Source organism: Dendrobates tinctorius, unplaced genomic scaffold (assembly GCF_039654945.1).
Source record: "Dendrobates tinctorius isolate UK_male_01 unplaced genomic scaffold, ASM3965494v1 ptg000032l, whole genome shotgun sequence".
Classification (NCBI taxonomy): domain Eukaryota; kingdom Metazoa; phylum Chordata; class Amphibia; order Anura; family Dendrobatidae; genus Dendrobates; species Dendrobates tinctorius.
Genome location: NW_027361700.1, coordinates 19,032,501 through 19,048,031, shown reverse-complemented (window position 1 = coordinate 19,048,031; position 15,531 = coordinate 19,032,501). Strand labels below are relative to the sequence as shown.

General features: G+C 47.2%; 1 protein-coding gene across 2 annotated transcripts in view; it reads left to right on the top strand.

Annotated features, from left to right (window-relative positions):
- The window catches only part of STAC2 (SH3 and cysteine rich domain 2), a 121,827-nt gene that overhangs the window by 72,965 nt on the left and 33,331 nt on the right, over nt 1–15,531 (top strand). For both annotated transcript variants that reach the window (XM_073572546.1, XM_073572547.1), the window contains exon 5: nt 15,293–15,408. In XM_073572546.1, the coding sequence (XP_073428647.1) occupies nt 15,293–15,408 (116 nt within the window). The remainder of the gene's footprint in view (nt 1–15,292; nt 15,409–15,531) is intronic.

Here is a 15,531-nt window from a genome sequence, read left to right as displayed (position 1 = left end):
TGGGGCTCCTCAGGGTCCAATTTTGTGGGTGGGGCCCCTCAGGGTCCGATTTTGTGGGTGGGGCCCCTCAGGGTCCGATTTTGTGGCTGGGGCCCCTCAGGGTCCAATCTTGTGGGTGGGGCCCTTCAGGGTCCGATTTTGTGGCCGGGGCCCCTCAGGGTCCGATTTTGTGTTTGGGGCCCCGCAGGGTCCGATTTTGTGGGTGGGGCCCCTTAGGGTCTGATTTTGTGGGCGGAACCCCTCTGGGTCCAATTTGGTGGGCAGGGCCCTTCAGGGTCCGATTTGGTGGGTGGGGGCCACTCAGTCTGATTTGGTGGACGGGGCCCCTCAGGGTCCGATTTGGTGGGAGGGGCCACTCTGGGTCTAATTTGGTGGGCTTGGCCCTTCAGGGTCTGATTTGTTGGGCGGGGCCACTCTGAGTCTGATTTGGTGGATGGGGCCCCTCAGGGTCCGATTTGGTGGGAGGGGCCACTCTGGGTCCGATTTGGTGGGTGGGGTCACTCTGGGTCTGATTTGTTGGGCGGGGCCCCTCAGGGTCCGATTTGGTGGGCGGGGCCACTCTGGGTCCGATTCGGTGAGCAGGGCCACTCTGGGTCCGATTTGTAGGCCAGGGTGGCTCGGCCTCCGATTTGTAGGCCAGGGTCGATCAGCCTCCGATTTGTAGGCCAGGGTCGATCAGCCTCCGATTTGGAGCCTGGGGTCACTCAGCTTTCGATTTGGCGCGCCGGCCCTTTAAGACTCATTTCGGTGCGCCGACCCTTTAAGAATCACTTTTGGCGCGTCGTCCCTTTAAGAGCCAGTTTGGCTCACTGGGCTTCTAAATCCACTTTGGCACACATTCTCTCTCAGGGGCACGCGTCATGTGATGAAGCTAGATTTGCATTTGTGCTGTGGGTTTCGCTTTAAGAGCAGAAATTATCTGGCAGAAACTGTGTCCTGAAGTTCGTAGGCATTGGCATAGTAACTGGGTGTGCCTGCGCATATCAATGAGCTTAATTGCCATTTGAATCGCCTCAGGGCATGTTTTCTCTGTGGCAACATTTTCCCATTGAAATGCATTGAGGAAAATGTTTTTTCAAATGCAAATTGCGCAAAAACTACAAATCCGATCGACACGAAAATTACTTAGCACACTACTCGTGGACGCTGGCTTTGAAATGACACCTCAATGTAGTCTGTGCGTGTAGCGGTTCGGGCCGCATTAATTGCAGAAATTCAACTGAATAATAATAAGAAGAAGAAGCAGAAGAAGAAGTTAGCAGCGTTCGGATTACAAGATAGTGCTTTCTTCAAACCACTATAATGAAGAAGAAGAAGAATAAGTTAGCAACGTTCGGATTACAAGATAGTATTTTCTTCAAGCACTATAATAATAAACTAGATGTGTATTTCGTGAAGGAAGTACAGATAGTGCTTTGAAATGGTGCCCGGGCTGCCCCTTTAAGAGAGACTTGCCTGCTGCCCCTGCAAGACTTTCAACTCAGGATCCGTTTTAACTGTGGGTGCCTCTCAGGGGCCACTTTGGCCTGTGGGGCCCCTCAGGGTCTGATTCGGTGGGTGGGGCCCCTCAGGATCCGATCTGGTGGCCTGGTCTCCTCAGGGCTTGAATTGGTGGACGGGATCCCTCAGGGTCTGATTTTGTAACCGGGGCCCCTCAGGGTCCGATTTTGTGGGTGGGGCCCTTAGGGTCTGATTTTGTGGGCCGAGCCCCTCTGGGTCCAATTTGGCGGGCGGGGCCCCTCTGGGTACGTTTTGGTGGGCAGGGCCCCTCAGAGTCTGATTTGGTGGGCGGGGCCACTCTGGGTCTGATTTGGTGGGCGGGGCCCCACAGAGTCCAATTTGGTGGGTGGGGCCACTCTAGGTCCGATTTGTTGGGCAGGGCCCCATAGTGTCTGATTTGGTGGGTGGGGCCACTCTGGGTCTGATTTCGTGGGCGGGACCACTCTGGGTCTGATTGGTGGACGGGGCCCCATAGAGTCCGATTTGGTGGGCGGGGCCACTCTGGGTCCAAATTGGTGGGCGGAGTCGATCAGCCTCCGATTTGGAGGCCAGGGTGGCTCAGCCTCCGATTTAGAGGCCGAGGTGGCTCAGCCTCCGATTTGGAGGCCGGGGTGGCTCAGCCTCCGATTTGGAAGCCGGGGTGGCTCAGCCTCCGATTTGGAGGCCGGGGTGGCTCAGCCTCCGATTTGGAGGCCGGGGTGGCTCAGCCTCCGATTTGGAGGCCGGGGTGGCTTAGCCTCCGATTTGGAGGCCGGGGTGGCTTAGCCTCCGATTTGGAGGCCGGGGTGGCTCAGCCTCCGATTTGGAGGCCAGGGTCGATCAGCCTCCGATTTGGAGGCTGGGGTGGCTCAGCCTCCGATATGGAAGCCGGGGTCAATCAGCTTTCGATTTGGAGCCTGGGGTCACTCAGCTTTCGATTTGGCGCGCCGGCCCTTTAAGACTCATTTTGGTGCGCCGGCCCCTTAAGAATCACTTTGGCGCGTCGGCCCTTTAAGAGTCAGTTTGGCACACTGGGCTTCTAAATCCACTTTGGCGCACATTCTCTCTCAGGGGCATGCGTCATGTGATGAAGCTAGATTTGCATTTGTGCTTTGGGTTTCGCTTTAAGAGCTGATACAGTATTATCTGGCAGAAACTGTGTCCTGGTGGGGTCATGTAAAGTTCGTAGGCGTTGGCATAGTAACTGAGTCTGCCTGCGCATATCAATGAGCTTAAGTGCCACCTCACGACTGCCCCATGTTTTCCCTATGGCAAAATTTTCCCATTGAAATGCATTGAGACAATACATTCCAATGACGGGAAAATATTTTTTCAAACGCAAATTGCGCAAAAACTACAAATCCGATCGACATGAAAAATACTTAGCACACCACTCGTGGACGCTGGCTTCGAAACGACACCTCAACGGAGTCTGTGCGTGTAGCGGTTCAACGGAGTCTGTGCGTGTAGCGGTTCGGGCCGCATTAATTGCGGAAATCAACTGAATAACAATAAGAAGAAAAAGAAGAATAAGTTAGCAGCGTTCGGATTACATGATAGTGCTTTTTTCAAAGCACTATAAATACAAGAAATCGGATTACAATATGTTGCGTGAACCTAGAGGTTCAAGCACCATTAAAACTGAAAATAAGGATTAAAAAAGAAGCACAAGACAGATTTCATCAACAAAGGTATCATTTTATTCAGTATAACAACGCCGACCTGACACTGTGTGTAGGTTACTATGCACAACCCTGCTGACAGGTTCTCTTTAACTAACCTCAAAACACTATTAACCTGCAGGTTAATATTGTTCTAAAGCCATGCGACCGCAGCCCCTGGCATTCACTGACCGCCAGCTCTGTACTGATGCATTTCTGAGTCGGCTGTCAGTCAGTGTTGCGGCATGGTTACAGTCAATATATAGTGTTGACTGAAGCCGCGTCGGCCACATATCTATGACTGAAAGTTGGATGCTGCTGGGAGGATAATTTGCATTATTAATTAGAACCTGATATGGGTCAAACTTTCTTTTTTTGTCTTTATTTGTAAAAACTTTTTAAAATGGTACAGTCATATGGCATGAAATGTGGGGAAATAGTAACAGGATATAAAAATCCATGACAACACAAACTTACTGAGGTGTAATATCCATAAAAACAAAAAAAAACAATCATAAGAAGCACAAGTGAAAGAAAAAGGCAGCATGGGAGAAGAGGGGAAGCGGAAGAGTGTTCAGGCATGAGATCCTATAATTGCGGATTCAGCTTTCCCCAATAAGGGCCAGATAGTCAGCAGTCAGAATCTAAATTCCATCCAATAAAACCAGATTTTGTAAAAACGTCCACAAACTGAAACTGTCAGAGTGGAATCTTTTTTCCATAGTAGAGGGATCCACGTCCGTAGAGGGATGCACGTCTGTAAAGGGATCCACGTCCGTAGAGGGATCCACGTCCATAGAGGGATGCACGTCCGTAGAGGGATTCACGTCTGTAGAGGGATGCACTTCTGTAGAGGGATCCACGTCCGTAGAGAGATGCACATCCGTAGAGAGATGCACGTCTGTAAAGGGATGCACTTCTGTAGAGGGATCCACGTCCATAGTGGGATGCACGTCTGTAGAGGGATTCACGTCTGTAGAGGGATGCACTTCTATAGAGGGATCCACATCCGTAGAGAGATGCACATCCGTAGAGAGATTCACGTCTGTAAAGGGATGCACTTCTGTAGAGGGATCCACGTCCGCAGAGAGATGCACATCCGTAGAGAGATGCACGTCTGTAAAGGGATGCACTTCGGTAGAGGGATCCACATCCGTAGAGGGATGCACGTCCGTAAAGGGATGCACTTCTGTAGAGGGATGCACTTCTGTAGAGGGATGCACGTCCGTAGAGGGATGCATGTCCGTAGAGGCATTCACGTCTGTAGAGGGATGTACCTCTGTAGAGGGATCCATGTCCGTAGAGAGATGTACATCCGTAGAGAGATGCACGTCTGTAAAGGGATGCACTTCTGTAGAGGGATCCACGTCCACAGAGGGATGCACGTCCGTAGAGGGATGCACGTCTGTAGAGGGATGCACTTCTGTAGAGGGATCCACGTCCGTAGAGAGATGCACATCTGTAGAGAGATGCGTGTCTGTAAAGGGATGCACTTCTGTAGAGGGATCCACGTCCGTAGAGGGATGCACGTCCGTAGAGGGATTCACGTCTGTAAAGGGATGCACTTCTGAAGAGGGATGCACATCCGTAGAGGGATGCACGTCCATAGAGGGATGCACGTCCGTAGAGGGATTCACGTCTGTAGAGAGATGCACATCCGTAGAGAGATGCACGTCTGTAAAGGGATGCACGTCTGTAGAGGGATGCACGTCCGTAGAGGGATGCACATCTGTAGAGGGATGCACATCCGTGCCAATGCAATTAAGTGCCTTAATATGGAATGCCAAGATATTGTTATGCAAATAAAGTCCGTGGAGCCTCATTTAAGAGTCTCAAACACTTGACTAGCCAGATCTTCCTCCAGGGAAGGACGCAGCCAAGGAGTGGCTCCTTTCGGAAACCACCATTACCACCATATTAAGTGGCCCTTTAAGTCAATATCCAGCTCTTTACGAGTTTACAGATGTGATTGGTCTCCCTGAGGTCAGTGATTGTTTTGTGATGAAGATATTTTTAGGGGGATATCGCAGTGATGGAGAAGGACAAGAGCTATGTTTAGTTCAAGTGTAAGGTCTGTGATCTTACAAATCAATATGTTAGTTTTTTCCAAAAAAAACAGTTAGAAAACTGCAGGACTAAAAAATATGTAGTATATCACCTTCCTCATCTCCACATGGCCAACACATGGGATTGACCTCTTGAAAGATAGCATGTGAGTTGGGACTCTATAGGACTGAGATAGCAATTTACAACCAGCCTCATAAAAGCGAGAGCAAATAGATGATTTTTGCCTTAAAGTAAAGTTACGCCTCCACTGTTTCTTCGATAGAGACCAAAGTTGCCTTCTTTTAATGGATGTATATGTAGACATTCTCTGTGTTGTGTACATCTATGTCACTATGCAGAGGCTAGGTGAACTGTGACTGTCACTTATTGTGAATGATGGATCCTGTGGTTCCCATATATAGATAGGTGTTACCTTTAATTGCAATTGAAAGGAGATCTTTACAAAACGGGTAGTGCCAGCATATTATGAGGCTCAGTGGCAAGAGTGAAAACTGCAACAGTTTATGATATATGTATAAATATATATAAATATATATCTCAATTAAATCTATATATATAAAGCTGAGTATATGTATGTGTATGTATCAAGCCCTGCTCACTCCACATAGCCCCGCCCACTCAGCATAGCCACACTCATTCCACACGCAAAGCCCCGTCCACACGGCCCACGTTGTTACCATCCACAGAGACAGGAGGCGGAGGGGATGGGGGCCCAGCAGAGGATGGCACAAATGACTTAAGAAGGGATTTATGGAACACATTGGGGATCCAAAGTGACAGAGGAAGCCGTAAGCGAAAGGCAACTGGATTGACAACCTCAATGATCTCGTAAGAACTAATAAAACCTGGGACCTAGCTTAGCAGAAGGAACGTGTAGACAAATGTTCTTGGTGGCCAACCACACTTTATCTCCCACCAGGAACATAGGTCCTACAGACCATAGCTTATCAGCAAAATGTTTATGTTTGCTCTGAGCCTCCCCAATGTTCTTCTGGACCTCCCTCCACACCTCCCCCAATCGTTGAACTGCGTATCATCCCCTGGACATCCTGAATCCAGCCTAGAAAATTTGCCAAAATGGGGGTGAAAACCATAGTTACAGAAGTACGGAGAGGTGCCAGTGGACTGGTTGATCTGATTGTTAAATGCAAACTCAGCCACAGGCAAAGAGGAACACCAATCATCCAGCTGAGACATAGTAAGACACCGCAAAATCTGCAAGTGACTGGTCCTCTCTGTCTGACCATTGGTCTCGGGATGGTAGGCAGAGGAGAAGGTCAAGCAAATACCCAATCTTATACAAAATGCCCCCCAAAATTTGGACACAAATTGTACCCCTCTATCAGAAACCACATTCAAAGGTACGCCATGCAGCCATACAACGTGCTCAACAAACCACTTAGTGTTTCTGCATTAGGCAATTCTGTCAAAGGTACAAAATGCGCCTGTTTACTGAATCTGTCAACCACTACCCAGATAACAGTTTTGCCATTGGAAGGAGGGAGATCAGTGATAAAGTCCATGGACAAATGAGTCCAAGGTCTATCCGGAATTGGCAATGGCACCAATTCCCCGGCCGGCCAGTTATAGGAGCTCTTAGCACAGGCACTGGTATCACAAGCAGACACAAACCTAGCGACATCAGAGGTAATGGAGGACCACCAAAACAGCCTAGCAATGGCTGTCCGGGTGACCGAGATCCCCAGGTGCCCACTGAGAGCAGAATCGTGGAACTTCCAGAGAACCCTCAACTGGTACTGAACCGGGACAAAGAGCTTAATATCAGGCAAAGATGGAGGAGCAAGAGACTGAGCCCCCTGAATTTCACGCTCCAATTCAGAGGATACCCCAGCAACAACCATCCCATGCTGAAGAATGGAGGAAGGAGGTTTGGGGGATGATATTGGATCAAAACTCCGAGATAAGGCATCCGCCTTGATATTCTTGGAACCAGGCCAAAAAGTGATAAAAAAATGAAAACGAGATAAAAAAGTGACCACCTAGCCTGTCTAGGAGTTAACTGCTTGCAGATTCAATGTAAGACAAGTTCCTTGTGGTCCGTAATCACCGTGATCTGATGAACCACCCCTCCAAAAAATGCCTCCATTCTTTAAAAGCCAATTTTATGGCCAATAACTCTCGGTTACCAACATCATAGTTCCTCTCTGCAGAAGAAAACTTCCTGGAGAATAAGGCACATGGTCTTAAATTGGTCAAAGTAACGGGTCCCTGAGACAACACCACCCCCACTCCCACCGCCGAATTGTCCACCTCTACAATGAACAGTTTAAATGGATCGGGCTGAACCTATACAGGAGCAGACATAAAGCACCTTTTTAAAGTAGTAAATGCTTCAACCGCCAAGGGTGACCAGACTTTGAGATCAGCCCCCTTGCGTTTGAGATCAGTGAGTGGCTTGACCACCTGAGAAGTATACAACCATAAAGCTCCCGATAAAATCAGAAAAACATCATTCATGAAGTTCTGAAACACCGTGGGAATGTTCTTGAGACCGAAGGGCATGACCAAATTTTCAAACAGACCCTCGGAGGTGAGAAATGCCATTTTCCACTCATCCCCTTCCCGAATGTGGATAAGGTTATATGCTCCCCTGAGATCAAGTTTGGAAAACCAGACAATTGGTTATAGAGATCAGGAATGAGTGGGAGAGGGTAGATATTTCTGACCATAATTTTATTTAGTTCCCGGAAATTGAGGCACGGGCGTAAACCACCATCTTTTTTCTTAACAAAAAAAAATCCAGCGGCCACAGGTGAGACAGAGGGATGGATGTGACCTTTGTGTAGACTATCAGAGATATAGTTTTTTATAACGGTACGTTCCAGGCCAAAAAGATTGTACAAACGGGCTTTGGACAATTTTCAACCTGGAATAAGATTAATGGTACAATCATAAGGGCAATGTTGTGGCAAGACCTCAGCCTCTTTTTTGGAGAAGACGTCCCCAAAGTCCTTCAGGTACTCCGAGAATACCCTCCAGACTAATGGCAGACACAAAAACAGCAGAAAGACAACCATTAGAACAATTAGGACCCCATTTAACAATATCATGAGATCCCCAGTCTATAACAGGATCATGCCTCTGTAACCAGGGGAACTTCAACACCAGTGCCGCAAGAAGATTATTCATAACATAACATGAAATTTGTTCCTAGTGCCAGGAACCCACCTTGAGGAGGAACTCCTCAGAGACAAACTTAATAACATTTTGAGCCAAGGGTGTCTTATCAATGGTATTGATATGGATGGGAGTCTCTAGCCTAACTGTCCCTAACTTTAACTTGGACACAAGACTAGAGTCAAAAAGCTGAAGTGGATGCTAAACCACCTCCATAACACAGTTCTACCTCTAACAAAACTTTTTGAAATTATGAAAATGGTACCTCAGAGTCTGGGTGACCTCCTCGACAATCCCCCAGACTCGGCAGCTTGTTACTCGATGAAAAAGAGGGCTAGTCCTTCTTCAAATGTCGCGGATCTCCACAATAAAAACAATTTCCCATCACATTGTCATTTCCTCTCTTTCTTCTTGAAGTTGGTGGCACCAACCTCCATAGTCTCCGTGAATGGCATCACCTCAGACTTGGCAGGCAATACAGGAATCTCAGGCTTGATAATTCCTCTGTCCCGTAACCACCGGTCCATACAAATGGCCTGGGTCATGGCCCCTTCCAGGTAACTGGGTGGTGGATGGAGGGCCAACGCGTCCTTGAGATGATCAGAAAGTCCTCTCCTGAACTGGCATCTCAAAGCAGAGTCATCCCAAGACACCTCAGTAGACCACCGTCTAAACTCAGAACAATACCGTTCAGCAGTGAGTTTACTCTGGGAGAGACACATGCTCATGTCCTCTGCTACACTGAGCTGGTCAGGTTCATCATAAATCATTCCTAAAGCCTCAAAGAACCTGTCCACAGATGTACGTTCAGGAGCAGAAGCAGGTAAAGAAAAAGCCCAGGTTAAAAGCCCCTCTCGGAGTAATGAAATAATTATCCCCACCCGTTGACTCTCATCTCCAGAGGATCTGGGTCTAGGGGAAAAATAGCTTACAACTTTCTCTGAATGCAAGAAACCTCTCCTTCTCTCCAGAGAAAGTATCAGGGAGCCTGACCGTAGGTTCAGGAGAGTGTAAGGACACATCAGTGGGGTTAGATTGCCTAACAGCTGAATTAGTCATGGAACACTGAAAAGATTTAACAGTCTGAGTAAGCTCCCACTGGAGTTGGTTGTGAGAGGAGGCAAGAGCCCTATGTTCCACTGACAAATCCTGCATCATTTGGGTCAGATTGGACACCTGATCTGCCAAGTTACAAAGCGAATCCATGATCAGAGAGAAAAAAATGCAAAATCCCCTTTAAATGTAAAGGTCAGCTATAATGTCATGTTACTGCAGTGCAGTATAGTGCAACCTCCACCAGGAGGTGCTGGTGAGGGAAGAGAGGTTGCACACACAGCGTAGCAACACTGAGCAGCAGCACAAGCACCACCAGGTGGCGAAAGAGAGGTCAGACAAGCCAAGTCAGAAACAGCCAGGAGCAGAAGTACCAGAGGTCACAGCAGTACGCATGATCAGAAACAAGCCAGGGGGTCAGCAATGGTCGGAAGCGAATAAGACAAAGACAAAAGACAGAAGCAGGTCCGAATGCAAGCCAAGTCAAAACCGGGGAGTCAACAAACTTACAGGGAAACACTGGGTCAGGACAGACAGAGGGAATAAACAGACACGGGGCAAATCAGGGATCACAGCAGGACTAATCAGGATATTCCAGAGTCAGATACACACGTCGAAGGCAGAACTATAGCTGACACCGCCTGCAGGATGCAGCAGAGCTAAATAGCAAACCTGAGACCAGACTGAGGCTGAGAAAAGATAACCCCTGAAATGACCAGACCGGGAACATGGAAAGACAAGACTCAAAATCTGGTCTGGATCATGACACGCCGCCTTTAGAGTATCAGTGCGTGGCAGGCACAAGCCACATCTAGCTCCATCATGTCTAGAATGGAGTTGCTCCTGTGAGGCATGACATCAAGGGAAAGGGAGGAGCCTCATAGATTACACTGCTGTGCTCGTAACAGGAAGTTGCTGTGCATGTGGGAGGGGAAGAGTGGAGTGAGGGGAAAATGAGAGGTGTGAGTGGAAAATGAGAGGAGTGAGGGGAAAATGAGAGCTGTAAGGGGAAAATGGAAGATGTAAGGGGAAAATTAAAGATGTGAGGGGGAAAATGAGAGGCGTGAGGGGAAAATGAGAGCTGTAAGGGGAAAATGGAAGATGTAAGGGGAAAATTAAAGATGTGAGGGGGAAAATGAGAGGCGTGAGGAAGAAAATGAGAGGTGTGAGGGGGAAAATGAGAGGCGTGATGGGAAAATGAGAAGTCAGGTGCTGCTGCAGTATGAGGCTGTGTATCGAGAAGAGTGAGGGTGTGTGCATACGCTGCGGAATGATCTGCGGATTTTTCCGTGCGGATTTAGCAAAATCCACAAGTAAATCCACAAGTCAAAAGACCTGCGGTTTATCTGTGGATTAGCCTGCGGTTTTGCTCTGCAGTTTCACACCTCTACAATGGAGCAGGTGGCAAACCGCAGCGGAATCCGCAGAAAGAATTGGCATGTCAATTCTTTCTGTGGATTTGAAACCGCAGCAAATCCGCACGGAAAATTCCGCACAGTGTGCACTGCGGATTTCATTTTCCATAGGCTAAAAGGGTACTGTACAATGCAGCAGAAACTGCTGCGGACCCGCAGGGCCAAAACCACTGCGGATCCTCAGCAGAATCCGCAGCGTGTGCACACACCCTGAGGCACTGCAGGTGGAGGCTGTGTATAAGGCCACGCTCATACATTCAGTATTTGGTCAGTATTTTACCATAGTATTTATAAGCCAAAACCAAGAGTGGGAAAAAAATACAGAAGTGGTGACGTTTTTCTAATATACTTTTCCTCTGATTTTTCTTCCTCCAAGTTCTAGCTTACAAATAATGAAGTAAAAATACTGACCAAATAACTTGTGAACAAGGTCTAAAGGAGAAAAGTGTGGTGCTGTGCAAGTCGTGTACACGATACGCTTTATTGCAATTAGTGCAATTTCTCTCGGCATCATGTGTTTCCAATTTGTATATGGAAGAGGAGTGTGAGGCGACTATAAAGGAGAAAAGCTGTGCTGCATAAAAATGCTGTGTTGTTATAAATAAGCACAGTTAGTTTCTATGCCCGGGCAACGCCGGTCTCTTCAGCTAGTGTGTGTATATATATATATATATATATATGAACAACGACAAAGCAAAGTCCAGCAATAACGTGAGCAATCCAGGATGCTGTTAAAAAATTTTTTCTTTCTTTTTATTCATAAATCCATTAAAATGCAATGGTCCAAGCAGTTCAAAACAGCAATAACGCAGGAAAGTAGTGCAGATAGGACTACGCGTTTCAGCGGTAGAAGCCGCCTTCTTCACGGTCCAGAATCGTGAAGAAGGCGGGTTCTACCGCTGAAACGCGTAGTCCTATCTGCACTGCTTTCCTGCGTTATTGCTGTTTTGAACTGCTTGGACCATTGCATTTTAATGGATTTATGAATAAAAAGAAAGAAAAAATGTTTTAACAGCATCCTGGATTGCTCACGTTATTGCTGGACTTTGCTTTGTCGTTGTTCACATTTGTATGGATGGACTCCTACATCCAGATCCGGGCACAACGGAGTTAACCAGGTCAGCTGAGGTTCCAGGTGGTTCACAGGAGTGAGCTGGACTACATTGTTGGATTTATATATATATATACACTCACTGGCCACTTTATTAGGTACACCATGCTAGTAACGGGTTGGACCCCCTTTTGCCTTCAGAACTGCCTCAATTCTTCGTGGCAGAGATTCAACAAGGTGCTGGAAGCATTCCTCAGAGATTTTGGACCATATTGACATGATGGCATCACACAGTTGGCGCAGATTTGTCGGCTGCACATCCCTGATGCGAATCTCCCGTTCCACCACATCCCAAAGATGCTCTATTGGATTGAGATCTGGTGACTGAGGAGGCCATTTGAGTACAGTGAACTCATTGTCATGGTCAAGAAACCAATCTGAGATGATTCGAGCTTTATGACATGGCGCATTATCCTGCTGAAAGTAGCCATCAGATGTTGGGTACATTGTGGTCATAAAGGGATGGACATGGTCAGCAACAATACTCAGGTAGGCTGTGGCGTTGCAACGATGCTCAATTGGTACCAAGGGGCCCAAAGAGTGCCAAGAAAAAATTCCCCACACCATGACACCACCACCACCAGCCTGAACCGTTGATACAAGGCAGGATGGATCCATGCTTTCATGTTGTTTACGCCAAATTCTGACCCTACCATCCGAATGTCGCAGCAGAAATCGAGACTCATCAGACCAGGCAACGTTTTTCCAATCTTCTACTGTCCAATTTCGATGAGCTTGTGCAAATTGTAGCCTCAGTTTCCTGTTCTTAGCTGAGAGGAGTGGTACCCAGTGTGGTCTTCTGCTGCTGTAGCCCATCTGCCTCAAAGTTCGACGCACTGTGCGTTCAGAGATGCTCTTCTGCCTACCTTGGTTGTAACGGGTGGCAATTTGAGTCACTGTTGCCTTTCTATCAGCTCGAACCAGTATGCCCATTCTCCTCTGACCTCTGGCATCAACAAGGCATTTCCGCCCACAGAACTGCCGCTCACTGGATTTTTTTTCTTTTTCGGACCATTCTCTGTAAACCCTAGAGATGGTTGTGCGTGAAAATCCCAGTAGATCAGCAGTTTCTGAAATACTCAGACCAGCCCTTCTGGCACCAACAATCATGCCACGTTCAAAGGCACTCAAATCACCTTTCTTCCCCATACTGATGCTCGGTTTGAACTGCAGGAGATTGTCTTGACCATGTCTACATGCCTAAATGCACTGAGTTGCCGCCATGTGATTGGCTGATTAGAAATTAAGTCTTAACACACAGTTGGACAGGTGTACCTAATAAAGTGGCCAGTGAGTGTATATATATATATATACTAGCTGAAGAGCCCGGCGCTGCCCGGGCATAGTAACTAACTGTGGTTAGTTATAGCAAATTATAATTATCCTCCATCCTATAGTCCCGTGCCCATATACCCATCATACATATCCACGATCCCATAGGCCCGTGCCCATATACCCATCATACATATCCTCCATCCCATAGTTGAGTGCCCATATACCCATCACACAACCTCCATCCCATAGTCCCATATACCCATCACACATCCTCCATCCCATAGTCCCATGCCCATATACCCAACATACATATTCGCCATCCCATACTCGAGTGCCCATATACCCATCACACATCCTTCATCTCATAGTCCCATGCCCATATACCCATCATACATATCCTCCATCCCATAGTCCCGTGCCCATATACCCATCATACATATACGCCATCCCATAGTCCTGTGCCCATATACCCGTCATACATATCCTCCATCCCATAGTCCAGTGCCCATATACCCATCACACATCCTCCATCCCATAGTCAGCCATTATGACATCATAATGAGCGGCGGGGCTTGCAACCATTGATGACATCAGAGTCGCCATGGCAATCATTATGACATCATAATTAGGGGCGGGGCTTGATACACACACACTTTATCCCCATTATGTAGATAGGGGCAAAATTGTTTGGTGAATTGGAACACGCGGGGTTAAAATTTCGCCTCACAACATAGCCTAGGACACTCTCGGGGTCCAGACGTGTGACTGTGCCAAATTTTGTGGCTGTAGCTGCGACGGTACGGATCCCAATCCCGGACATACACACACACATACATACATACACACACTTGAGCTTTATACAGTATATTAGATCATTTGAAATCTTGACATTTTCAAACTGGTTACTGGGGCTATTTTTTACTTTAAAGTAAATCTGCCGCCAGGTTTTTACAACCTCATCTGAGAGCAGCATAATGTAGGAAAAGAAGCCGTGTGTCTAATGATTAGTGATGAGCAAGTATACTCGTTGCTCGGGTTTTTCCGAGCATGCTCGGGTGGCCTTCGAGAATTTTGGCGTGCGCGGAGATTTAGTTTCTGTCGACGCAGCTGCATGATTTGCGGCTGCTGGGCAGGCTGAATACATGTGAGGAATGCCTGTTTGCTATGGAATCTCCACATGTATATTGAAGCAGAGCTGAGAAAGCGGCCTCCACCCTCACTAAGCTTTAGTGTACAAAGTCTGTGAGCAGTAAGCTGCTTATCACAGGAGGGGGCGTGGTTGGACCAGGGCTCACTTGCACTGTGGTCAAAGCAGTGATAATCACCTAGTGATAAAACATCTTCATTGTAAATAAACCACAGCACACAGCCTAATAAATGACACATTACTGAATTCAGTGTTTTAGCCCCAACTCATGCTGTCCTCAGATTACAAAGAAAATTCCTGCTGACCGTTTCCCTTAACTGCTTGTTGTTTCGGAAAATCCACATGAAATGAGCAGCAATAGACTGACACAGACTCAGGCTTTGTATCAAAGCATCTATTGTTCATGTGCAATGATCATTGTGAAGGGAGGAGGATCACGGTCAGCTGTGACATTACCTATTGTGAATTTTGGATCCTGGGTCATCAGCTGTATATAGAGGTGTTACCTGTCATTGTGGACCTGCCTCTGATGATAAGGAGCTTGCTGAAAACTTTTCCTGAAAAAATTGGAAGTATGAGTTTGAAATACCCCCTGTAGGCAGCTTGAAAATGGCAAGGTTGCTAATTTTGTTTTGTAATACAGATGGAGAAAACAAACATTGCCAAAATTAGAAAAAAAAATAATTTAACACAAAAACCTGATTTGAACAAGAGGTCATTTTCTGATGACACCTTCCCTTTACTATTTGTTAGCTTTTTCTGTATGCACAATTGATACCTGAATGGGACATGTGTGCTGTTGTCTGAATGACGTCATCGGCATTGTCTGCCCACCGCTCCATTTGTTATTCTCTATGTGTATAGATTTCTCACTTCTTAATAAGCCTTTTCTCTCGGTAAGAATCCTGTTCATTAGTTCTCTGTCTCTCCCTCCCCTCCTGAATAGCTACTCCGAGAGGTAGGGTCGATCCTGTGTACGAGACGCTGCGCTATGGAACCTCTCTAGCACAAGTAAATCGTTCGACATGCAGCAGCGTGTCTGAGTCCCCCACCCGCAGCCTGGTAAGTGAACGGTAAACCTTCCTGGCAGAGATGATTAATGCCTGCAGAAGCTGCCATCCAAATAATAACAGGTATATCTGAAGCCAGCCGCTGATTTTGACACTGTCCGTTCACTATATATGG